The 27,350-nt window shown below is 28.6% G+C and overlaps 2 protein-coding genes across 5 annotated transcripts; one reads left to right on the top strand and one right to left on the bottom strand.

Annotated features, from left to right (window-relative positions):
- Nucleotides 1–2,718: 2,718 nt before the first annotated feature.
- LOC145944474 (uncharacterized) lies at nt 2,719–9,025 on the bottom strand. 4 transcript variants are annotated; one of them, XM_083052819.1, is made up of 8 exons: nt 8,986–9,025; nt 5,279–5,491; nt 4,846–5,076; nt 4,579–4,731; nt 4,349–4,501; nt 3,891–4,111; nt 3,328–3,487; nt 2,721–3,145 (listed from the first exon to the last, which is right to left on the bottom strand). In XM_083052819.1, exons 2-8 carry the CDS (start codon nt 5,484–5,486, stop codon nt 3,030–3,032), a joined length of 1,242 nt encoding a protein of 413 aa, XP_082908945.1. In that variant the 5' UTR covers nt 5,487–5,491; nt 8,986–9,025; the 3' UTR covers nt 2,721–3,029. The 4 variants fall into 4 exon arrangements, with proteins under 4 accessions (XP_082908946.1, XP_082908945.1, XP_082908944.1 ...); XM_083052818.1 differs by having other exon boundaries at nt 2,722–3,145; nt 8,918–9,025; XM_083052820.1 differs by lacking the exon at nt 8,986–9,025 and having other exon boundaries at nt 2,719–3,145; nt 3,891–4,108; nt 5,279–6,648.
- A 10,282-nt stretch (nt 9,026–19,307) lies between these two features.
- On the top strand, nt 19,308–27,015 carry LOC145944723 (uncharacterized). The gene is made up of 5 exons (XM_083053280.1): nt 19,308–21,774; nt 22,162–22,557; nt 22,612–22,773; nt 23,169–23,570; nt 26,582–27,015. The coding sequence occupies exons 1-5, from the start codon at nt 19,308–19,310 to the stop codon at nt 27,013–27,015; spliced, it is 3,861 nt and encodes a 1,286-aa protein (XP_082909406.1).
- The last annotated feature ends 335 nt before the right edge of the window (nt 27,016–27,350 follow it).

Below are 27,350 nucleotides of genomic sequence, written 5' to 3' on the forward strand. Positions count from 1 at the left end.
GTATTATTTAATATATTCATATTTTTTTAATGTTTTATTGCTTGCGTATTGTGAGAAAAACGATAGAAAAAAAATTCAATGTGATTTTTATAGAAACAAAAATAAGAAAGTAAGCGACCAGTGTAGGGTTAATTAATAACAAATTATTCAATAATATTAAATAAATTTTCAGTAATATATATGAATAATTTACCTGTTCTGTTTTAGTTACTAAATCAGTATATTTAAAGGCTAAATCATTCCAAGCTGTGATTTGAATGGTAACTTCACCGTTGCTCATAATGAAATTAAAAAGATGTATTTTTTTACCATTTTTTTCCGTTGATTTAATTTCAAAAATTGAACTGACATAACCTGTTATTTCACTATAATGTAAAAAATATATTTTATTAAATTAAAAAAATATATGTTTAATTAAGTAAAGTAAATAATTAAGTATAATTGAATAATTAAATAATAATAATAATAATTTAATAATTTAATAATTTAGTTGAGTAAAAATCTAAATTAATTAATTAATTAATATTTTATTATTCGAGCATATTATTAATAAAATAACTTACAAAGTTGTATCGTTTTCTACAATTTCCTCCAAAATTTCTTTACTTGTAAACAAATCTGTATTTGTAATTTCTGTTAAAGCCATGCTTATTTTTGTGTTATTTTATAAATTATATAAATAATTACTCTCTGATCTCGTAAAATTGATGACTTTTGACGTTAGAAAATGGAGAAAAACATTTGCTTCTTCTGGAAAAACAAATGAAAGAGAAAGTTAAAAAGAATAAATATTAATAAATTTTCAATTTTAATTTTAATTTTAAAAATTAATAAAATTTAATTTAAAAATAAATTTTGTTTATTAAAATAAATAAATTAAAAAAAATTAAAATATGTTATTTTTAATTTTATTAAATCGTCATTTCGATTTAAAAATCTATTTATTAAAAATATTATATTTAGTAATATAAATATTTCTTTTAGATTACAAATAGTTTAATTATTTTAAATTGGATCATTTTTTTAAGATTCAAAAATTCAAAACTTTTTTATAGATAAATACTGCGCAAGTTACAAAATAATAAATTTTACGTTGTATAAAGTTTACATAGTTTAAAAAAATATGAATTTTTTTACATTTTACAATAAAAATCTTTAGAGAAAACGCAGTTATAATTATATTATTATTATGATTCTAACTTATTATTATTATAAATTATTATTATAAATTAATTTAACAATTTACAATAAGAAGTTTGTCATTTTCTTTTAGAAATGTAATACATTTATATATATATATTCTTAAATTAATATATAATTTTTTTTATAGAAAAATGTAACACAAGTTGATAATATAATAAATGTGTTGAATTAAGTTTACACAGTTATATAAATTAATTGAACAATTTATAATAAAAACCTTCTTTTTTCGGAGAATAATGATGTTCATTTAAGACTTTTTTTAAGGTTTTCACATTTTCTCGCCATCAAGTAATTTTACATTCTTTATTGAAAAAACTAAACTTGGTGATTGATCTTCAGATACTCGCATTTTTTCCGTCACTTTAATTTGTGCATATTTTAATTACTTCTGTGAATATTAAAATGACCCAGCAAACACATTTTATAACTATATTATAACGGTTACATAACTCAATGTAACAAAATATAACAAGTAATATAACAGTATTGCAACATGTAATACTCTCATTCCTTGTAATTTCCCACTCAAGGAAGCAACAATGTTATATAATAGTTATACATTTAATTGTAACAATTATATAATGTAATATTATTGTGTTACATTAAGAACATAACTATAATATAATTAAGATATAACATATTAAGATTACTGGTTCAATATTTATATAATTGTTATATGAATGTCACATCTAATTTTCAAATGTTTTTGAATATACATGTAATATTTATATAACAACTTAATGTATGTTATGTGTTCTTAATGTATTAATTATATAATTGTTACAATTAAATGTATATACACATACACACACAACACACATCTCTCAACAAAAAATCGTAGTAACTCAATAATTTTGTATAAATTTTTTTGATGAATAATATGAATATAAACATAATGACACGATGTCAACATAAAACTTATAAATTTACATTTTTTAAAACATGCAAATTTTTCAGAAAAGCTAATATATTGACATCGTGCACTATATACATATGTTTATATTATATTATACAACAAAAAAATTTATTAAATTGTTGAGCAACTACAATTTTTCTTTTTGAGAGATGCGTGCTGTGTGTGTGCGTGCGTGCGTGCGTGTGTGTGTGTGTGTAAAATAATCTTTATAACAATCTTTCCTCATAATCACTTTTTAAGCTTTGTTAATAATTTTATAAAAAGATTATGTATTAATAAAAGATTAAAAATATCATTTAATTGATTTTTATTAAACTTAATGCATTAATACATATATTAAACTTAATTTTTTATATTGTTTTTGAAGCTTTAAAAGTGATTATTATATATATAATATATATATATAATAAGATTATTATATATATAATATATACATAATATAGATATATAGAGGTTATTAATTATATATAGATAAGATATAGATTATTATATATGATATATATAGATCATTAATTTTATTTAGACATTATAACTTTATAATTTTCGTAAACGAAATAATAAAACTTAAAAATTATATATTATTTTTCTAATTATCATATGGTTATTATTAAAATCACTCAATTTTATGTGTATTCTCTTATAATATACGTCCACAGAAACTTATTCTTATCATAAATGATATAATTATATATACGTATATAAACTATTTAAAATATAAATTAAATTTCTGAATGAAAATATATAACATATATGTGTAAACTTTCTATATATATATTATAAGAAAATAACGAAACAAAAACATATTTATGATATCACAAATAATTAAGATATATAAATGAATTTTTAAACTAAAACAATTTAATGTGTGTTTAACGTGTGTGAGTATATTAAATGTAAATAGCACCATGTATTATAGATTTTTTTTTTCTTCTCGTATTGCTCGTTGCTTTGCAAACCTGAACCATTCCGCAGCAGTTATATCGAATTCGGATTCAGTTAAACCTGAATGTACAGAGCATATAATATCTGTAAAATAAGTTAAAATTTAATTAATATACTGACACAATTTCATATACGCATGTATATGAAAGGAAAATTATATTTAATAATTAAATAGTATCTAATAAAAAAAATGTACGTTTGTGTAATCTAAACAGAATTGAAAAAGAATTTTAAAAAATAGTTAAATATAATTTTCAAATATTTACCACGTATATTCTTAATAAATGTTAAATTGTTTATTTTATAATTTAATCGAACGCCTTTCCAAGAACAGTTTATTGCGCATTTATTGCTGATTATTCGTTCTAAAGTACGATGAATGCTATTTCGTGGAGTGGTGCCTCCAATTTTTAGGATCAATTTTTTCTGAAATTAACAATAAATTTATGTAAATAATATATAATATAGAGATAATATCATATCAACTATACTATAAATTTAGAAAAAGAAAGTAGTTAATAATGTTTATTGAAAAATGTATAAAAACTGCATATAAAAAAGGTTATAAAAATAATTCTATATTTAAAAAAATGAAAAGTTTTACATAATACATATGAATTAATTCTCTTTACTATTTCTTTTAAAAAAATTAACGATTCTTATTCAATGGGTAATTGCATTCACTTTAATGTTCTATAATCCAACTTATTCATTTTTCTATATGGATTCTTTTTAGTATAGAAATGATATAGATGGAAATGATATAGTAAATGGTATAGATAGATCTCTATACAGATGTAGAAATAATTGCAAATGAAAAATAACTTACAAATTGCGATGCAGCAACTTCGTTTGATATAATTAAATTTTCGAATTCTTTTATAGATTCAACTGTTTGTAGTGGCAATAAGGGCATTATCATTACCATATCATTTTCTGTCAATTCTGCATCATTACGTTGACCAGACTCCAATGTACTTAATCTTCTCGAGATACTTTTTAGCTCGAAATTGGTAGCAACGTTTGCACGTATAACTTTATCTAAACCTGCTACAATTAAAAAGAAACGTATAGCGTGTATATATATATATATATATATATATGTATGTATATATATTTCTGTATATTTTTATAATTGCAAACATCATCCATATAATTGACACACACGCACAGTGTTAGTATTAAATATTAAGTATATTAGAGTATTAAATATATGAGTATTAAATATTTAATAAATTCTTAAAATTGTACATATAATACATTGCAGATATAATTGTCATAACTTACTTTCTATCCGTTCTAGAATTTTATAAATATCTTGTATTTCTGGAAGTTCTAAGATAGGAATACTCTCAATATCCATTATACCAGAGGGTGATGCGGACTTATCAGAATATGTAATTTTTTTTGTTTTTTCATTAGAACTGCATTTGTTGTTATCTACAGATTACAATTGTTGGTTATTTAATATTTACATTTTATTATATTCATAGAAATTATAAGATATATAAACTTACTTGTGCGTGATACTGAAATTTCATTATCAGTATTTTTGGAAACAAAACAATTTGAATTTTTATCAGTACTGGAAGTATTGATAGATTGGCAACAATTATCTTTTTGCTGAGAATTGTATTCAGGAATAGAATTAAAAACAGGTCGATTAATATCTGCAAACAAAATAAAATAATAAGAAAAATAACAACAAACAAAAATAAATAAGCATCTCAAATATTCAGCAATTATATAAAAACATTTAATTCAAAGTAAATGTTAAAATTTACTCTGTTTCAAGTGTTTAACCGATTTGTTTTTTTCGTTATCGTAATTTTCTTCATCATCATCACACGCGTTTCTTTCTTCATCATTCGAATCGTCAGTATAATCATTTTCATCGTTCTCAGAAAAATAATATTCATTTTTCTTTAATTTTCTTTGCCCTCGGCCACATTTTTCTTCATCAGTCGTACCATACTGAGCATCTGCAGCTGATTTGCGGGCAGATGCAAGTGACGCTACCCAAATAATAATAATAATAAATACATATGTACATATAAATATAATAACAATAACAATAACATCCGTAATAATATATAGTAATTATAATAAATTAATTTTTGACACAAAATATAAATAAAATATGCATTTACACGTTAAAAAATTAAAATAATGAAAATATTATAATTAAAATATAGTATTCATAAAATTATAACTTACAACAATATTTTATCACCGTTATATCAAATCTTGACCATAATTTTTTATCCGGTTCAGCTCGATTTTTAATAAGCGAACTGATATTCTTTGTATTAGGCCACCAACAAATAAAGACATCATTATTTCGTTGAATCCAATTTGTTGGAATCTCTGAGAAAGATTCATCAGCTAAAAATTGTACAATTGCGTACAATTTTGTTTCGGACATTTTCTCTGAAAAAAATATATATGCAGAATACAGAGTTTCTTATAATTCGCACACCACCCGTAATGTTCAGGTAGAACGATGGGTATCGAGGATGTGTGTGAGTTTGACACTACATTCTATTAATATATGTATATATGTACATAGCTATTATTCTTTGTAGAATATAAAGTTTGTTATAAATGTTTTTACAAAAAACACTATACACTTTTTATAATTGTTCGGAATCTTTAAATAGTAGTAACAGTGGTAACGCGCGCACTATGGAGTCAGGTAGGCACACAGATTGACGACACAAAGAAATCGACGATTTGATATGCACAAAAAAAACAGCACTATAAGCAGGATTCTGTAAATATATATTTACAGAATCCTGCGCGATGAACAAAGATCGCGCCGACACAAGAAGAAATTGCAAGAAGTGCAATTTCTAGAACGAAAGTATTGTCCGTGAAAAAAGGCGTGGTACAAAATAATCTTAATTATAGGTAATATCAAAGTATTTATTTAATATTTTAAACAACTTAAAGCTAAAACCAACCACAGCAATACATAGCAATATATGAAAATCAATAGTCATAAAAAACCTGCAGTATTATCTCATCATTCTTTAAAAAAAAAACACTAAGATATTTAATCTTGGTAATGATAAAGCTGTTAAAAAGAACATTACTGCAAGATGAGAATAATTCTTTAAAAGAAAAAATCAAAATAAGAATAATTAGGTACATGCATGCAAAAGTGGAATTATAACAAATGTGTTTTGCAACTCAAGATGTTTTAATTTCAAACATTTTGTTTTTATGTTTGTTGCCGGCAATTTTTCTATGTTAAAAGGACTTGTTTCCAAAAAAGTTTGTATACCCAGTAGTTCTTTAGAATCACATGGAGTGTTAAAAAATGGTTCGGTATATAAAATTCGCTTTACATTTATGTATGGAACATCATTACTATCTAAAATTATTTCTAAAATAAATGCCAAAGAATTATCGTTCAACAAACAACAGTTTTCATTTTCTTTTGTAAAAATATTGAAGCCATTGAACTCTAAATGAGATATATCATTAGTGTTTTGAATTGTCTTTTTAATATGAATAATAGGATATGACTTTAAATATGATTTTTCTAATGGAAGTTGATTTAATTCGAAAATTCGATTAGAATATTCCTCTAAATTGTTTGCCACAATTTTTTATTCGCTTTTTAATTTTTTGCATGTGATTCTCAAATTTAAAACAACTAAAAGCATCTAAACATCCAAAAGTTTTGACATCATTTGCAAGATGTTCTAAATTATGAATATTATGTGAAAGATATTCCAGTCCAAAAGCATTTCTATAGTTTGAAATAAACCAGGTTATCAAGGAATGTGCGAAATCGTTAAGAATTAAACATTTTTTTGGATCTGCAAATATACGAATAGCTATACTTAGTGATAAAAAATGATTATAATAGTCTTTAGACAAAAATGGCTTTAACAAAACTAAACCCAAATAAAGTAAAAAAAGGCGAACTTCCGTAGCTTTCCAACTATCAATATATAATAAACTTTTTGGCATTCTCGAAAATTCTTTAGTTATACATTTTCTTGTGTCAAGTAGATGTTTATTAATGGAATCAATTGCAACTTTGGATAATCTTACACCTTTTTTACCCCTGACATAAAATTGTAATAAACGCCTCGATCCTAAACAAACAAGGTGCATGTAATCTAAAGGAATTTGTGAAATCATATCTATAGGGAGATTTTCTAAAATTGAATCACCTATATGATGCTCCTCTTGACTACGAGTACGAAATGATTCATTTGTTCTTAATGTGCAATTAATTTCCGGAAAGACAACTCGATTACATACAAAATCACCTTCTTGAAAACATTTTGAACATGAAAAATAACCTGTGTGACCTTTGGTACATGTGATTAATGATTTTGCAGGAGCATCGCATAAAATTGCATTCAATATGATTTTACAATGGAAATTATTATCTAATAATATACCATCTCGAAAAACAATTTGTGCTTCATTAACAAAAGGACGAAGAAAATCATTTACATTATTCGGTTTGGACATTCCGTGAAATATCCCAACTGCAAAAGGCTCGGTATAAAGATCTTTAATTTCAATTGATGCGAGAATAGGCCAAAACTGGCTACTTGAACTTTTACTTAAAGGTAGACCATCGATATTAATATTTATTTTTATTTCACGAGGCATAATTTTACAATATTTTGATATAGAGTATTTTATTCCCGAAGCTAATCCAAAATGAATGTATCTTCCACCACTAACAGCAGATATATTTTGAAAAGTATTACGTGGTGTTTTCATTAAAGTTCTACACGTTTCAGGTAAATCATTATGACCATGTTTCCGCAAAATAAAAAGAAGTTGATCTACAGTACCTTGAGGAATACAATGCTTTGAAACTAAGATTTGCAAATCTTCTTGTAAACTTAAGTTTTGTACATTTTGTACCGAGATTTCATTATTAAAATCAATTGATTTGGAAGAAAAATTAGACAATGAAGAACTATCTTGATCTGATGCAATAGGAATGTCAAAACTATTAGATGCTGAAAAACTATTATCCATTGATGGATTAAAGATATTATTAGATGCATCGAAAATGTTATCACTGAGAAGAGTATTAGTTTCATTTGAAAATGTATTCTCTGAGTTAGAGTTACAAGCTGAGTTAGAGTTACAAATATTAGAATTAATTTTAAAATGTTTTTTGGAAACATTTGATGTTATAGTTGTAATTTTATGTAATTGTGACATATGACATGAAATCAATTGATTTTTACGTCTTTTTGATAAATGGTGATATGTTTTTGGCATGTTGATAATTTTGATCGATTATTTAAATTAGAACAAATTTAAAAAATTAAGTTATAGTAGTTAGAAAAAAATAATAAAATATAAAATTTGAAAATTAATAAATCTTAGTTAACTATATAAGATACAAAATCATATGCAAATATTAATAAAATACAAGTAAACTTTACATACAAATAATCAAATTAATCTGAAACAAAATGCGAATAGATAATATGGCAATAAGCATATTAAAAATTAAATAAAATATGCGATATATATATAAACTGTATATGCAAAATATCTTAAAGAGCAGTTTTAAAAAATTAATACACTTATTGACAATGACTTATTGTAAAATATATGAAAACCATAAAAATTGATGCTTCGATGACACTTCACAAATGTCTGATGATGAATAAAATATTTACTGATTGAATCTATTAAGTATATAATATTAATAAAGAACATATAATATGCAAATAATAATTATGAAATAAGACATATAATATATATATATATATATATATATAGCGTACAGATTACAATATTTTTATATGGCTATATCGCTATATAACCTAAAAAATTTTGCAATATTAATAATTGTATATTTACACTTTCCGCCTTCTTCAATATATAAAATCCAGCATTCCACAGCTCACCCACAATAATTGTGTACTTACGATGAACGAATTACAGATGATCGAATAGCAATAGCTCAGGATCTCTCGAGATGTGGCGATCAAATCTTTCAATGGAGAGAGTTTTAATCTCTGTAAGAAAAAGCATATTAGAGGAATAACGAACATCGCAGTTATATAAAATATATAACAGTCTTATAATAAGTACTTTAAATATACTTACAGTCTTTGGTTTATGTAAAGAAAGTGAATCTTTTGCAACACGAAGGCACAGCACAATATTTTTTGCCGGCTTTCCCGCCAACAATAAATCAACCATAAATCATATTTTATTAGAGAGGCGATCACGTATCACTTTGACACCAGCGCTACTTTAACATTGGTTTTTCATTGTCACCACATTATGCATTTAGCACGCGGGAAAAGACCGTGTGTATACAAAAACCGCGAAATTTAGCAGCATTGCACAAAACACGCAAATGAAGAAACATATAACTATTTTTCGTACACATTATATAACAACACAGTAAACGAGTTATATACTTTATATAATAAATATTATGTAACAGCTGTTATTTTAATTTTTTATTCTAATGTTATATAACTGTTATAATAGGTATTTACTAATATATTATATAGCAACGGCAAACAGATGATATATAAATTTATGTAATAAATATATAACAGCTGTTATATTAATTTTTTGTTTCAATGTTATATAACTGTTATAATATATGCGTTTGCTAGTATGTTATATAGCAATAATAAATAGATAATACATAACAATTATATAATAAAAATATAACGTTGTTATTTTAATTTTTGACTCCAATGTTATATAACTGTTATAATATGTGTTTGCTGGGGAATAATTATTTTTTCTTTAAATAAAATTTTTTATATCGTTTTTAATAAAATATTTACCATTTCTATGTCATCGTCAGACTTCCTTTTCCTTGGAAGAAACACTGCTTTCGCAAGATCTTCATCTGAGATGGTACCCGGTATGATTTTTATATCTGATATGTTCTCAATTAGCAAGAAATTTGGCATTCTGTCAGTTTTAAGAATGCCAGATATTTCAAGCTTTGTTTTTATTTCGAATTTATTAAGAATTTTACGGTCTTTACATCGTATTTCAAATCTGTATTTTCCACATCCTACTGATGAAATGCATACAGGTTCACCAAATGTATCTTCTGTGAAATTATATTTTAGAAAGGCTTCCAAAGTCACTGCAATTATATAAGATGAAATTGTAATTTAAAATACAACATATTTTACAATCTTTTAATTAATAAAAATTAAATTTAAAAAATATCAGATAAAAAATAAAAAATTAAAATTAAAAAAATAAAGAAACTTTTAGAAAAAATTTTTAGACAAAAATTTTATATTTATAAAATTAATATAAAAATTTGACTTTAATGGGAATATGCTAATTTAAATTTCATATATATATGTGGTACATTTTCTCAAATGAAAATTATAATCACCATATTTATTTTTAGAATTCAAAATGTTTGGAATGGTAACTGGTTTGTAAGATTTAATTTCTTCAGTATTTCGAATTTTTCCAATGACGTTTACGATAGTGTAGGCGCCTCATCAAACTTTAGCGAAAAAGCGTATCGATAGTCCATCTATGGTATGGAATGCGAATCTCATTGTTTTTGCTGCGTGAATTTTCGGAGCAAGGTCGAGGCCTATTCAAAGCGACGGCAGTTAGCGAAGGACCGAATAAGTAGTATATAGAATTCCGAGCGAAGGACTGTCTCTATAATATCGAATTCTTATTTTTGTAAGTGAAAAGTGCGGATATCCGAAATTTCTGTTATAGTCTCTAATTTTGTCAACGCAGTTAATAAACGAGATAGCACTTTAATTCCTTTACTGATAATATAACGTGATCAATATCAGATTACCCAAATTTCTACTCCTTCCCTTCAACACCGCGTGGCGAAAGTGAACGAGCTTACAGTGGAAATTTTTCAGAAGTGGGATTCGTGCTCTGCTTGTGCATGAAAATCAGCACTGATAAGAATAGTGGACGTAGCTACTAAAGAAGAAAAAAAAAATTTTTCTTCAACAAGAAAGGAGCTGTGAAATCACATAAATTGCCCTCGTGGAAAGTTTGAAACGTTGGAATCGTTCGAGAAAGTTCGAAACCGCCATTTCGAATTCCTCTCTCTTTCTTTTTTGGGTTCTCAGTGACTCGGCAAAAGGTGAATAATATTTATATCAGCGTCACCTGGAACTAGAGGTGAAAAGCGTCGGTAAAAGTTTGATTATTGACCCTCGTATTATCATCGATTCCTGATCTCGGGTATCCCGCGCGACCTTATCGATCCAGACTTTATCGAGGGATATCGAACCGCGTGTGATAACTAATATGAATCGTGATGCGCTAGAAGCCTGTTCTATTAATGAACTGCGTGAATTAGCATCCTATTACAAGGTTGATACTAAAGGAAATCGACCAAGCTTATTCGACCGTGTGCTACAACACTTCGAGCTAAACGGATGGCCCGAAAAATGGTCTGTGACTAAAAGTGGCAAAGAGAAAGCGATAAACGCTCCGGTTACGACAGCAGGATTAAGCAGTGAGGAAATGACCGATAATACACCGGCTGCGGCAGTAGGACCGAGCAGCGAATACCTTGAGACTGCAAGTGAAAATCCAACAACCCCAGAGCCTATAGCAGAACATCAAAGAATGGAACCAATAGATAACGGAGCAGCATCGAACCTCAACATTAACGACATTGTTCAATCAGTGGTGCGAATCCTGGAGGAGCGACAATGTCGTATTTCTCAACCACCCGTTACTCCACAAAGTGCGCGTGCGATCGAGACATCGATATCGTCGACGCGTACGGACCAGTCAAACAACAATTGGCAACAAGTAAAGTGCGCGGGCAAATTAATACCGTCCTTCGCTGGAAAAGACGACGAGAACATCGTAAGATGGTTGGATCGGATTTCTAGTGTCGCGCGCATGTATCAATTTAGTGACCATGTGTTACTACTGGCAACGGTTAGCCAATTGAAAGGGCGCGCTTTGGATTGGTATAATCGCCAACCTATCGAGTCCGTTTCGTCGTGGGAAGAATTTAGGTTCCAGATAAGGAGATATTTTGAACGCAAGGAAACATACACGGCTACGTTAGCCCGGATAAACGCTCGCTCCTGGAGATCACACTCTGAGAAGTTTATTGAGTATGCGGAAGCAAAGCTCAACCTGATGCAGTTTCTTTCATTGTCGGAGAAAGAGAAAATTGAATTACTGGCTGACGGTGTGAAAGATTTCGCGATCCGGAGACTGGTTTTGAATACCTGGATAGACAATGTCCCAGACTTTATTGAACACGTGAGAAAAATTACGGAGGACAGCGTCGTAGTAAGAAGAAGCGATCAAACTTCCAAATTCCCGGGCAAGAAAACAAACGTTACTGACGGAAAGGCGAATTCAGCGGGGGAAAAACTTTGTTTCACGTGTAAGAAGCCGGGCCACCTGTCACAGGACTGTAGAGTGGTCAAGGCCACGTGCTTCAAGTGCGGTCAAACAGGCCACCTTAGTACCACGTGCCCGAAGAGGGAGGCGAACCGGGCGACTTCCGTGAACCAGCTGAAGGAGCAGGGGGAGCAAGAGGCAGGATCGTCGAGTGACGATGCTTCGTCCCCTCAGGAGGATATTCTGCAAATCGGCCAGATACGTATTGACAATAACGCAAAATCATATATAAATGTAACGAGATTAAGCAATAATATCAAAATTCGTGCGTTAGTCGACACCGGTAGTCCCGTTAACTTAATAAAAAAATCGGTGTATGAGAAAGTTTTCAATAATCGTGAATTATTAAAAGTAAAGAAAGAAGTTAACTACAAAGGCATAAACGAATCTCCGGTTATGATTTATGGGAAAATTTACGACCAAATTGTTCTAGAAAATATGAAAAATACCTGGTATGATATTGTACTTTTTGTTGTGAATGACAAAACAATGCGATACGATATGATAATCGGTCGAGAATTTTTAAATGATTCAAAATTAAAACTAATTTATTATGATGGCCGTTTTAGCTTCGAGCGTGCGGATAAATTAGATAAGTCGTCTCTACCAGATGTACTAACTATCAACGTTATCGAAACCAAAGATAAATACGATGTCATCTTAGAAAATGCGGAAAAGGATTTAAATCTAAAAGAACAACAAAATCTATTAAATACGTTTAAAGAAGTAGATGAAATGCATGTCGAGAAAATCGATGACAATCACTCTGTCGCGGTATATCTAAAGGATCATTCTCTTTTCCGTTATGCTCCGAGACGAATGTCGATGTCAGAAAAAATGGAGTTACAGAAAATAATTGACGATTTAGTGGAAAGAAATATAATCAAATCGAGTATTTCACCGTACTGTTCTCGAGTAGTACTGGTAACCCGAAGGAATGGCAAAGCGAGAATGTGTATTGACTTAAGACCCCTGAATCAAAGAATTTATCTTCAAAAATACCCGTTTCCCATCATTGAAGATCACCTCGATAAACTACATGGAAAAAAAATTTTCACGAAACTTGATCTTAAAGACGGATTCCACCAAATAGCTATTCACCCAGATCACACAAAATACTTCTCGTTTGCCACGCCTTCTGGGCAATACGAATTTGTCAAAATGCCATTTGGCTATTCAGAAGCGCCAGCGGAATTTCAGAAACGAATTCTGCAAATTTTTGATCCGCTTATTCGTCCCGGAAAAATTTTAATCTATATCGATGATATCCTCATACCTACAGTTACAATAACTGAAAATCTAAATATCCTAAAAGAAGTCCTAATTTATACAAAAAAATACGGTTTAGAACTAAATATGGCGAAATGCGTTTTTTTGAAGCGAGAAATAGAATATTTAGGTTATCTAATCACCGAAAACGGTATAACGATGTGCAAGAGACACATTCAAGCAATCCTGGATTTCCCGCAACCAAAAAATATAAAAGAAATTCGCAGCTTTCTCGGTCTCACGAATTACTTTAGAAAGTTCGTAAAGGATTACTCCCTTAAAACCCGGCCTTTGCAATTACTTGTTAAAAAAGATAAAGATTTCGTATTTGACGAAATATGTAATCAAGCGTTTGCTCAATTGAAAATGGAATTAACTACACCACCGATTTTGCGCATCTACAACCCTATATCCGAGACAGAATTACACACTGACGCAAGCAGTCGCGGATTCGGAGCTATTCTTTTTCAAAAACAGACGAACGGTTGTCTGGCACCAATAGGTTATTATAGTAAAGCCACAACTGACGTGGAGAAAAACTACCACAGTTACGAATTAGAAACACTTGCGATAGTCCGTGCAATAGAGCGCTTTCACGTATATCTACAGGGTGTCAAATTTCGTGTCATTACGAATTGCAACTCACTCGTGCTCGCGATGAAAAAAATAAATATAAACCCGAGAATCGCTCGATGGAGCTTAATATTACAAAATTATAAATTTGAATTGGTGCATCGTGCGTCCAATAAAATGTCTCACGTCGATTGTTTGAGCCGTAGCATAATGACGATTAGCCTCATTACTGTCGAAGATGAAATTATGTATAAACAGCTGGCTGACCCGAAAATAAAAGAATTAGCAGAAGATTTGGAAACCAATGACCATAAATACTTCTCTTTAATTGACGGCCTTGTCTTTAGAAAATATCGCGACGAAAACCTATTCGTTGTTCCCGAAAATATGATCTTTAGTGTTATTAGGATATATCACGATGATATGGGGCATGTGGGAATCGACAAAACTATTCACGGTATTTTGAGACACTACTGGTTTCCATGCCTAAAGCTACGTGTCAGACAATACATCGAAAATTGTATTAAATGTTTAAGCTACTCTTTAGTCGGAGGAAAACCCGAAGGAGAGATGGAAATTTTTGAGAAAGTCGCTTTACCCTTTCACACATTACATATCGATCATTTTGGGCCATTAGAAAATACGACTGATAACTACAAATACATTCTGGCTATTATAGACGCATTTACGAAATTCGTGTGGCTCTTTCCGACGAGGTCCACCACATCAAAAGAAAGTATTCAATGTTTAACTAATTTATTTGATCTTTTCGGTTTTCCAAAACGAATAATAAGCGATAGAGGGACTTCTTTTACCTCAAAAATTTTCGCTAAATTCCTAGACGATAAACAAATAAAACATTCGATGACCGCAGTCGCTTCGCCGTGGGCAAACGGACAGATCGAGAGAGTAAATCGATTTCTCAAATCCACTCTTTCCAAATTAATAGACGAACCCGAAGATTGAAAAAATATTGCCGGAAAAGCACAATTCGTTATAAACAACACATTAAATAAATCCATAAACACGACTCCTAGTAAAATGTTATTAGGATACGACCAAAGACAAAATAGCGACACCGAACTTCAAGCGTTAATCGAGCGTCTTGCGAGCGTAGATACCGATATCGAGCGAGAACGAGAAGAAATTCGAGATTCCGCGAAAATTGTAAATCGAGAAATGCAAAAGTACAACAAAAAACAATACGATAAAAGACATAAGAAACCGACAAAATACAAAGAGGGAGATTTAGTATTAGTCAAAATACTACAGCACAAGCCCGGCTCTAACAAAAATTACTTCCCAAGTTCAAAGGTCCCTATCAGATTAAAGCGGTATTAAAGAAAAATCGTTTCGTGGTAACTGACATACCCGGTTACAATTTAACGCAAAAACCGCTAAACACTATTCTGTCCTCAGATAAAATTAAACCATGGATCAGGGTTCCTGAAGAAGCAGAGAGCGATAAAGAATGAAAAAAAAAAAAAAAAAAGTTTTTTTTTTTCTCTCGTTAAATATAAGTCGGCGGATAAGTTATAAATGTTATAATTATATAATCTTGCATATCCGCCAAAGTAATAACGTCCTTTTATTTCTTATTCCTTTTTAGTTTTTTTTATTATTATCATATGTAAGCTTTCTTTTGTATCTATATATGTAAGATTTTTCTCCTTTTTGCGTTCGAGGACGAACGAAGTGTCAGAATGGCCGAAAACTGTAGGCGCCTCATCAAACTTTAGCGAAAAAGCGTATCGATAGTATGGAATCCATCTATAGTATGGAATGCGAATCTCATTGTTTTTGCTGCGTGAATTTTCGGAGCAAGGTCGAGGCCTATTCAAAGCGACGGCAGTTAGCGAAGGACCGTCTGACGAATAAGTAGTATATAGAATTCCGAGCGAAGGACTGTCTCTATAATATCGAATTCTTATTTTTGTAAGTGAAAAGTGCGGATATCCGAAATTTCTGTTATAGTCTCTAATTTTGTCAACGCAGTTAATAAACGGGATAGCACTTTAATTCCTTTACTGATAATATAACGTGATCAATATCAGATTACCCAAATTTCTACTCCTTCCCTTCAACACCGCGTGGCGAAAGTGAACGAGCTTACAATAGTATAATCTTTGATTGTCAAATCCATTGGGACATTTCCCAAACTTGTGAAATGACGAGGTTGAGAAAAAGCTCCGGATATATGTATCACTTATATAATAATGATAAAAAAATTATTATTATAAAACATTTACTTATTAAAAGAACAGAATATTTTCATATATTTGAACTTAATTGTAAGAACTAATTGTAAGAATAAAATTTCTTATTCTATCTGAAATATGAACATATAAATTTGAATTAAAAATTTCTTATTACTGAAATTAATTGAGCATTTTTAATACATTTTTTATAATTTTTTCATATATGATATAATTTATCACAAATATTTATAGTAAATTAATATTATTTCTAAATGTTTAAAATTCAGTTTATTGTTATCAATTTTTTACTGCAAAGAAAACCATTTTACTTTTTTATGAAATTTATATATTTAATAATTTATTTTTTGTTATGAGGATGTTATTTAAAAGTCATATTAATTTGTACAATACATTTTATAATAATTAATATATTTACATATATAAAAGTTAAAAGTAGTTCCTATAATAATAATTAATATTTTTACTTGTATATTAATTTATTATAAATATTTGTGATAAAGTATGACTTTAATTTTGTTAAAAAACATACAAACGGCGTTTGGATATTATGTATAACTCGATTTATGTTGTCGCCCCATATAGTAACTTGAACTTTTCAATCTTTGTTATTTGTTAAAACTACTCGGCACCGTTCAACCTCACCATATTTAGTTTTAACTGTAATTTTACTGTCGACTCGTTCTACCATACTGATAAAACATCTTAAAAATACATATAAAAATAATTGATATTTTACATTTGTTATTTAAAAATAAGAAATTAATAAAAATTTAAGTAAAATTTTTAATAAATACTTTTCATATATCAATAATTTCTTAATGAAAAATGATTGGTCAAATCGATATCGATTCAACTAACATTTCTCATTGAGATTCAAATGACATTGAGCATATATTATATATAAATCTTTTATCTCTAATCTGTTGAAATTTTACAAGTTTAATAACAACAATACTGAATTGATGAGAATAATTTTATAAATAAAGAGTGTTTAATACTTACCATCATTAGATAACATAACTTCGAAAAGTTCCCTTGGTGAAACATATAACGTTGGAGTATTGCACAAGTCATTGTAAATGTCTGACTCACTGTTCATTTTTGTAATTTTATCCTACAATTTTTAAGTAAAAAATATATTAACAGAATACAAATGTAACATAAAATTTTATATTTAAAAAATCTGTTATTTTCGGTACAAAGAAATTTTATACATAAATATATATAAATATATATGTATATATTTATATATTGTATTTATGAAATTTTATAAAAAAATATAATTACAAATTTTAGCAAATAAGAAACTGATTATTTAATATTTTAAGAGGTTAAAAACTTACACATTACAATTTACATATTATTTCTAACAAGTATATATTAAATATTATAATATATAATGCTGTCCCAATTAATATAACTTTATATAATACTTACTGTTTATTTTAGTAAATCACAATAATACAATTCGGTATTTCAACTTCATACACAAGTTTGGATGTTTCTCGAATTTATTTAATATATTAGCATAGCAACGTCAATATGACGATTTTGTAATTTTTAAGAGTCGACAAGAGACACAGTAGAGACCTCTTGTTTGATTTCGATAATCAATAATATCGATTTGTTTTTTAACACAAATTAATGAAACTGTCATAACACGCAGATTATTAAGGTTATGATAGATATGTACAATTATTAAACAGAGGAAAAATTATTACTTGTTTTAATAGTACACAATAGTGTTTGAGATATAAATAATAAGGTAAGTTTTTCTTAAATATAATATACATATATGATTCGGATTAGAAAGATACAGAAATTTAAATATTTAAATATAAATAATGTCATATTTAAAAAATTGATATTTAAATATATAATTAAAGATCTCAGAATATAACATACTTATACTCTATGTAAATACAAATACAATACATTGTATTTAAATATTAAAATTTTTAATTTAATTGTGTATATGTATATATGTATATATATATATATATATATATATGAATATATATAATTTATTTAAAATGATAATAATAATTTCGTGAATGATTTTTATGTATTAAAAATTCTAAATTAATTTTTTCTTTATACAGTGGATGACATTTCATCATCGTTAAATCTTTATGATATTTAACTTGAAACGGTATATTCAGGTAATATTTTACACATTCTTCACCTTATTTCACTTTATTTAATAATAAATACATTACATAAAAGATAAATATAAATATTAAACTAATAAAAATAATATTTTGTTTCAGATTTACTGATTATTTATATTTTCCTGCCAAGACAAAGATTTGTTTGGTTATTTGAAAATTTGACATAGTTGAACTTTAAATACAATTATTTGACATACATATTTGACGTTATAATTAAAAACTTGATATTTTAAGTGATATTTGACATTTTTAATTTTTAACATTTATAATAAAATTATTATTTAATTAAAAAATTTAAGTATTTTATTATCAAGATAAAATTACATGTTCTCTATATATTTTCTATATATTCTCTAGGTATATATAAATAAATTTTATGAATGTTAATTTAATATTATTGTTTAATTATTATTAGTTATTTATTATTGGACTGATTTCTGACATAATTGTGTTATTCAATTTTATAATTTGACAACTGTATAAAATCAAAGTAGTTATTTTATGTAATATTTTAATATTTGATTTTAAATTGTTGTGCTATTTTTATTTAAATAAAATTTAACATTATATAATATTTTTTTGTTTAATTTACATAAGTTACGTTAGCAATAATTGAAAATGGGTAGACGAAAAGCTGTTCGTACTCAAGAGGAAGAGGAAGAATTTCAACGATTAAAAAAGGAACGAATGGCTTTAAATCAACAAAAATACCGCGAGAGAAAGAAAGAAAATGCAGCAAACAATATAGCCGGACCATCTACAATGTGTAAATCAAAATATCCTTTGATCGTTGAAAATGTTTGTTGCGCTTCATCAGTAATACAACCTGTTATTACAATGTCGACTTTGAGCAGTTCTGTTACAACAGTCAACAACTGCATATCAAAATTACAGAGCGACAATATTTTGACAACTATGAATTCAAAATTTGATAACAATAATGTTAATGTAATCCAAAGATTGTCAACTATCGACAAAGTACTTGAGAAGGTCGTTGAAAATACTATAGAAATAAATCAGCCAATTTCAGTGAATGTAAATGATAATTTTTCTAGAACTGATAATGAACAATTACTGCAAGCACATAATATCACAGATTCAAACAAAAAAAGAATACAAAAATACCGAGCCAATTATAAAGGATTTCAAAGTATAGACTATCATAATTTAAATCAACATTATATAGGAAAAATGGATGTAGAATGCCAACATTGTAGAGCAAAGCATTTTCAGGCTGAAAAAGTTTACAATAAAGGTAATTCATTCAACGATTGTTGTAGTCATGGAAAAGTTATATTGGAACCTCTACCATCACTTCCTAATGAACTACAACAATTATTTTCTGGAAATCATCAGAAATCTAAAGAATTTTTAAAAAATCTGCGAGGTTACAATAGTGCATTTTCATTTGCATCTTTCAATGCTAACTTGAATAATTTCAATGCACAAAGACGAGGACCTTATTGTTTCAAAATTCAAGGTCAAGTTTATTATCAAATTAACACTGCATTATATCCTGCTATAAATGAACAGTCAAGTTATGGACAACTTTTTATTCTTGACGCTAACGAAGCTACTGAATGTCGTTTAAATGTAAATTCAAATCTCGATGAAGAATTATTGCATACGTTAGATGATATTATCCGCAGCAACAATATATTTGCTCAATCATATCAAATGATGCACGAAGAAGTTCATAATCAAGAAAATTTAGGTTTAAATGTGCCTAATTTAAAAATGGGATTTTTAAATAAAAAAACTGGTATTGATCGCGGAAGATATAATGTTCAAAGAATCAACGAAGTTGCTGCAATTTTTTCAACTACTGCAGATGGAGATATTCCTAATTGTTATGTTACAATTAGAAACAAACGTGATAAAACTTTAAAATATGTTAGTATAATGAATCCAAACGTTGAACCTTGGATTTATCCAATGTATTATCCATTCGGTACACAAGGTTGGCGTGATGATATTAAACAAACCAACGGAAAACGTGTAACTAGATCTATGTATGTTCAATACCGAATGGCTATACGTGATAATGTTAATGTTTTTATAATGGGTAAACGACTATTTCAACAATGGCTTGTTGACAACTATGTAAAAATAGAAAAAGACAGACTTAATTGGTGCAAAGAAAATCAAAAACAGTTGAGAGTGGAAACGCATAAAGGATTGATTGATTATTTAGAAAAAGTAGCAACTAACGCTAATACTCAAATTGGACGAATAATGATTCTTCCATCGACATTTATTGGTTCACCTCGAAATATGATGCAAAATTATCAAGATGCGATGGCTATTGTTCGCAAATATGGCAAACCAGATGTTTTTATTACAATGACATGTAATCCAAATTGGCTTGAAATTAAAGAAAATTTGCTTCCTGGTCAACAACCTGCTGATAGACCTGATATTTGCGCTAGAGTTTTTGATATAAAAAAAGATTATATGATAGATTTGATTGTTCGACAAGAATTTTTCGGTGAGGTACAAGCATTTGTTTATGTAATCGAATTTCAGAAACGTGGTTTGCCGCACGTACATATGTTAATAACTTTGAAACAAAATTGCAAAATTACTAATTCAGAAACTGTTGATAAGTATATTTCCGCTGAAATTCCCGATCGTGGTATTGATAAAAATTTACATGAAATTATCATGAAAAATATGATTCATGGACCTTGTGGTGATTGGTGTATAGTAAATGGAAAATGTTCAAAATATTTTCCAAAACCCTTTCACGAGGAAACAACTATGGATGAAAATGGTTATCCACAATATCGTCGAAGGGACACTAGCATTTCGTATGAGAAACCCGGAGGATTTGTAGTGGACAATCGATTTGTTGTTCCTTATTGTCCAATATTATCAACGATTTTTAATTGTCATATTAATGTTGAAATTGTTTCAACTATCAACTCGGTAAAGTATTTATATAAATATATTTATAAAGGTCATGATGCAGCATCTGTAGTCATAGGAGAAAATGTAAATGATATAGACATTGTTCATGATGAAATCAAGGATTTTATCGAAGCACGTTATGTAGGGCCAGTTGAAGCTTGCTGGCGCATTGCAGGTAAAGCATTGCAAGAGAAAAGTCATGCTATTATTCGTCTACCTGTACATTTGCCAAACGAACAAAATGTAATTATCTCTAATTATTTAAACGAACAAAATGTACAATCTGCTTTAGAACGTATAACAATGTTAATGGACTATTTTGATTTAAATAAACGAGATGTTGATGCACGTCAGTACTTGTATACACATATACCTTTACATTATACATTCAAAAAAGTAATTCTTGACGGCAAACAAGTTAATCGTTGGGAAAAACGTCAGTGTAAATTCAACTGTATCGGACGCATGTACTCAGTTAGCCCAACTGAAATCGAATTATTCCACTTGCGTATCCTTTTATTGAATGTTAAAGGAGCAATAAGTTATAATGATTTAAAAACAGTCAATGGTGAATTGCATCAAACGTTTACTTCCGCATGTTTGGCTTTGGGTCTAATTGAAGATGATGATGAATGGAAACGTGCAATGAACGAAGCTTCTGTCTGGATGATGCCAAGACGTCTTAGGCTACTTTTTGTCCGAATACTAATACATTGCCAACCAGTGCACCCAAAAGAATTATGGAATGAATTTCAAGTTGCAATGTCCGAAGATTATATACGAAAATTTGGACAAATCATTGGAATAAGAAAAGCTTATACTCAAATCTATCAATTACTTCGCAAAGAAGGTTGGGAACTTTCACAATTTCCAGAAATGGAACAAATAACAACAGAATATGAGGAAGAAGATATGGAACAATTGCAAAGAGAAGTTTTACTAGGTCAGCAACAGTACAGTCAGTTAAATTATAAGCAAAAAGATATTGTTGATTATGTTTTAACTCTTTTAGGAAAAGACGATAGTCAACGGATAAAATATTTATATATTGACGGTCCCGGAGGTTCAGGCAAAACTTTCGTTTACACGACGTTATATTATTTACTCAAAACTCAAGGCAAAGTTGTTAGTGCAATGGCTTTCACTGGTATTGCTGCAACGTTACTGCCAAATGGTAGAACAGTACATAAAACTTTAGGTTTGCCTGTACCTCTTTTTACTGACTCAACATCAAATATAAAAATTCAATCAAAAGAAGCTGACTGTTTGAAAAAAAAACAAACGTTTTTATTTGGGACGAAGCACCAATGGCACCGCGATATGCTCTTGAAGTAATGGATCGCCTCTTGCAAGATTTAATGCAAAATAATATACTGTTCGGTGGTAAGATTCTTATTCTTGGTGGGGATTTCAGACAATTATTGCCAGTGAAACAAAATGCTACACGTTCTGAAACTGTAAATTTGTCAATAAAATTTAGCACATTATGGCAACATTTTGAAATTTTTACATTGACAGAAAATATGCGTACTTTATCACATGAACATGAATTTGCTAACTTTTTATTAGATTTGGGTAATGGTACCTTGAATGATCAGTCTAATAATGTTCAAGTTCCATTGAGATGTATAGTAGATTTAAATGCGAATATAGTAAAAGATACATACGAAGAAATAATTAAACACAATCAGTATAGACTTGCAGCAAAGCGTGCTATACTTTCTGCACGAAATGTTGATGTAGACGAAATAAACAAACAAGTTGTAAATTTACTTGATGAATCAACAGAAAGAGTATATACAAGTATAGATACTGCTGAAACTACTAACGATAATCATGATATTAATGAAGCTATTTTAACAGAGTATTTGAATACTTTAAATCCAACGAGTCTTTCACCTCATGAACTTCGATTAAGAAAATACACGGTTATCATGCTAATTAGAAATCTGAACATCAGTGAAGGCTTATGTAATGGAACAAGGCTGTTAATCTTAGAATTAGGAAATAATTTGTTAAAATGTGAAATTTTGACTGGTGATAAAAAAGGAGAGATAGTCTTTTTAAATCGCATAAATTTATATTGTGAAAATATTTATCCATTTGTATTTAAAAGAAGACAATTCCCAGTTAAAATAGCCTTTGCTATGACAATAAATAAATCACAAGGACAAACATTTGACAAAATTGCAATTGATTTAAGAAAAGATATTTTCAGTCATGGACAACTTTATGTTGCATTTTCGCGAGTTAGATCCTGGGAATCATTAAAAATTTACTTAGGAAAAGAAAGACAAAACGGATTAATTAAAAATTATGTATATACAGAAATATTTCAATAAAAATGTTTTAAATGTTTTAAATTTACAATGTAAATTGTAATTACTCTAATAAATTTTATATTAATTATAAATATATTTAAAATAATTACAAATTAATAAACTTATGTTTCAATAATAATTTATAAATTTATTTTTTTTATATTTGTTTAATAATGTATCCTGTGATGAAGAATGCTTTATGGGAATGAATAATTCTACATTCCTATATACATACATATAATTCTGAGGATACATTATCTCCAATAAAATCATTCATCATGTAAAATAAAAAAATTATTATATATTAATAAGAGAAATTCAAATGTTAAAACTGTTATCTTTATATAAGTATATTGTATGTTTTGAATTATTATTTACAATAATAATTGTCTATTTTGTTTCTTATATATTGGATGATTGCAAAAGTTCGTGCCCGATTTGAAGTTATTACCACCATCTATGCAAATCGGGCACGAACTTTTGCAATCATCCAATATTATTGTCTGTTTATTACAGCATTAACATGAACAAATATTTTTATCAATATTATGATACACATCTGTTACTACTATCATATTACATTCTAGATTAATTTAGTGTTTTTTTAAAATTAAATTAATAGTTTTATTTTAAGAGCATGTATAACATACAATATACTTATATAAAGATAACAGTTTTAACATTTGAATTTCTCTTATTAATATATAATAATTTTCAATTACAATACAATTTGTATAAAAATTATATGCAGAAAGATAATAACAAATAAAAAATAACATAAATGGCGCGCGCGAAGCGCGCGCGCTAATCTAGTCCCTTTCTAAAAAAGGCATATTATTTATTTATCGAAGTCATCTCGAAAGTCTCGAAGTGTATTGTTGCCTCTTTTCCGCGATGCCGAATGGTTCTTTCGCTGATCGATGCTGCATGCTTCGTAGTGTTTGATCGTCAATATTATTTGTCAATATTAATTGTGACAGTTTATAAATGTGACAGTTTATAAATTGGTTAAGGTGTTAATATTGCGTAAAAAGAAGAATAAGAAGAAGAATAAGGTAAATATAATGTTTTGTAATGTAGAACAAATGTATAGAATCATGTTTCAAATTATTCTCTATTTATATATTTGATGTGTGACTTTAAAATGAAAATAAAAAGGTCTTTCTTTTTAATGATAATAATAAATGTATTTAATTAGTCAGCTATCGAGCAGTCGCATTGAGACAGAAAAAAGAGGAAAGTTGGGAAGAAAGAAAAAAGAAGAAAAATAAGAGGAAGGAGAGACGAACAAAAAAAGTATGTTTTATAATTCATTAATTAAAGTAGGATATTTTGAGTGTGTGTGTGTGTTTGCATTAAAAAATTATTAACTTGACTAAACCTTTAAACTATTAATAATATTTTGTTAATCAATCATATTTATATATTTATATATTTATTTATTTATATATTTATATAATTATATATGTATATTATTTTAATTAGCCAGTTGTCGAGCAACCGCACCGAGAGTTTTAAGACAGAAAGAAGAGGAAGAAGAAGAAAAGAAAGAGAGAGAAGTGGAGAGAGAAATAGAAAAAGAAAAGAGGAAGAATAGACGAACTAAAAAAAGTAATTAAGGTTACGTTCCAAAACGTCCTTTTCGAGGAAAATTTAATTAATAATAATGAATAATGTACGTAATGTAATCTATAATGTACGTAACGTGTACTATAGTTTTTAAGTAAAATTTTCCTCGCAGAGGACGTTTTGGAACGAAACCTAAAGTGACAAATAATTTTGTATATATACGTGTATATATCCGTGTGTGTGTGCGTGCGTGCGTGCGTGCGTGTGTGTGTGTGTGTGTGTGTGTGTGTGTGTGTGTGTGTGCTGTTGTGTAATTATATGTGTATATTATAATATATAGTATATATAGTATATATATATATATATACTATATATTATAATATATCTCTAACATATACTAATAATTTTTATATATAATATGTTAATAATATCTCTTAATTTGTCAGTTGTCGAGCCATCAAGAGAGAAGACAAAAAAGAAGGAGAAGGAGAGAAAGAGAGAGAGAGAGAGAAAGGTAGAAAAAGAGAAAAGAAGATAGAAAGAAAGGAGAATAAGAAAGAGAAGGAAAGAGAATAAAAAAGTACGTTTGACAACGCATCCCAGCAAACACAAAATATAACTGCTTTGTAATATGTATATAATGCTATATAACGTGCATGTTACATGTAACGTACACATTAGTTGTAATTTTCCACTCATAGATGTAACATTTGTAATATAACATATTTTAATTATATTGTAATTATATCCCAGATAGCATCGATATTGTAGGATGCCGAAAATAATCAAATTTTTTCAGTTAGAATATAATTACAATATAACTACAATATAACATATGTTATATATTACAAATGTTACATCTATGAGTGGGAAATAACAACTAACGTGTACGTTACATGTAATATGCATGTTATAACGTGTTACATAGCAGTTATATATTTGTATTATTTAAAATAGGATATTTTTGTATATACACAGGTTGTCTAAAAAGAAACCGAACTTTTGCTGTCCGAATGATACTAGTCGCGCCATGTAGTTGTAATGGGAAAAATTTAACAGCTTGAAAGTTATATTATCAATCATGCACAATAGCATTTGAATCGGTTCAAAACAGCCCGTTGTTTAGCGCGAAATATAAGAAATGTTTCGTGACCCTCGTCACAAAACCGCTAGAACCGATAGAACAACGCGTCAACATTAAGTTCTGCGTGAAACTAAAGAAAACTTTTACCGAAACGTTTACGTTACTAAAACAAGTGTATGGGGATAACTGCCTATCCCATACACAAGTTTACGGCTGGTTTACTCGATTCAAAAACGGCCGGGAATCAATTGAAGACGACCCGAAAAGTGGTCGTCCGAAGACGTCGACTATGGACACTAACATTGAAAAAGTGCGTCAAATATTGGGCGAGCATCCGAATGTGACCTGTAGAATATTGGCAGAGGAGTTGGGAGTGTCCAAGGACGCCAAAATTAAAAATTCCAATGAAAGGGACACGTTACAAGGACATTTCCGAGATTAAGGCCGCCGTGACCGCAGTATTGAACAAGATACCAAAACAGAAGTTGGAAAGGTCTTTCAAAATGCTCATTACTCGTTCTGAACGATGTATTGATGCAGAGGGAGCTTATTTTGAATCAAGAAACGTATTTATAAAAACACTTCTTGAATTTTTTTTTTTCTACAGCAAAAGTTCGGTTTCTTTTTAGACAACCTGTGTATGTATGTGTGTACAAGGTTTAAAAAAAAAGTTCCCTCTTTATTTTCTTCCAGGAAACGACAAATTTGCAGATCTCTCGAGTCATAAATTTTTGTTTAGGTATTCTGAAAACATTGGTACGCAGTTTGGTGTGGAAG

The sequence above is a fragment of the Prenolepis imparis genome, unplaced genomic scaffold (assembly GCF_030444845.1).
Source record: "Prenolepis imparis isolate NDT839.2.m4 unplaced genomic scaffold, iyPreImpa1.0 SCAF_13, whole genome shotgun sequence".
NCBI lineage: Eukaryota > Metazoa > Arthropoda > Insecta > Hymenoptera > Formicidae > Prenolepis > Prenolepis imparis.

Excerpts from the sequence above, each read along its gene's own strand:
- LOC145944474 (XM_083052819.1), bottom strand. The coding sequence starts at position 5,486 with ATGTCCGAAACAAAATTGTACGCAATTGTACAATTTTTAGCTGATGAA. Across the intron at positions 5,077-5,278 it reads AACGGTGATAAAATATTGTT|CGTCACTTGCATCTGCCCGC; the intron begins GTAAGTTATAAT and ends TTATTTGGGTAG. Across the intron at positions 3,488-3,890 it reads AAGTTGCTGCATCGCAATTT|AAAAAATTGATCCTAAAAAT; the intron begins GTAAGTTATTTT and ends TGTTAATTTCAG.
- LOC145944723 (XM_083053280.1), top strand. The coding sequence starts at position 19,308 with ATGGGTAGACGAAAAGCTGTTCGTACTCAAGAGGAAGAGGAAGAATTT. Across the intron at positions 22,774-23,168 it reads TGCAACGTTACTGCCAAATG|ATTTGGGTAATGGTACCTTG; the intron begins GTAGAACAGTAC and ends ACTTTTTATTAG. Across the intron at positions 23,571-26,581 it reads GAACATCAGTGAAGGCTTAT|CATTTGAATCGGTTCAAAAC; the intron begins GTAATGGAACAA and ends CATGCACAATAG.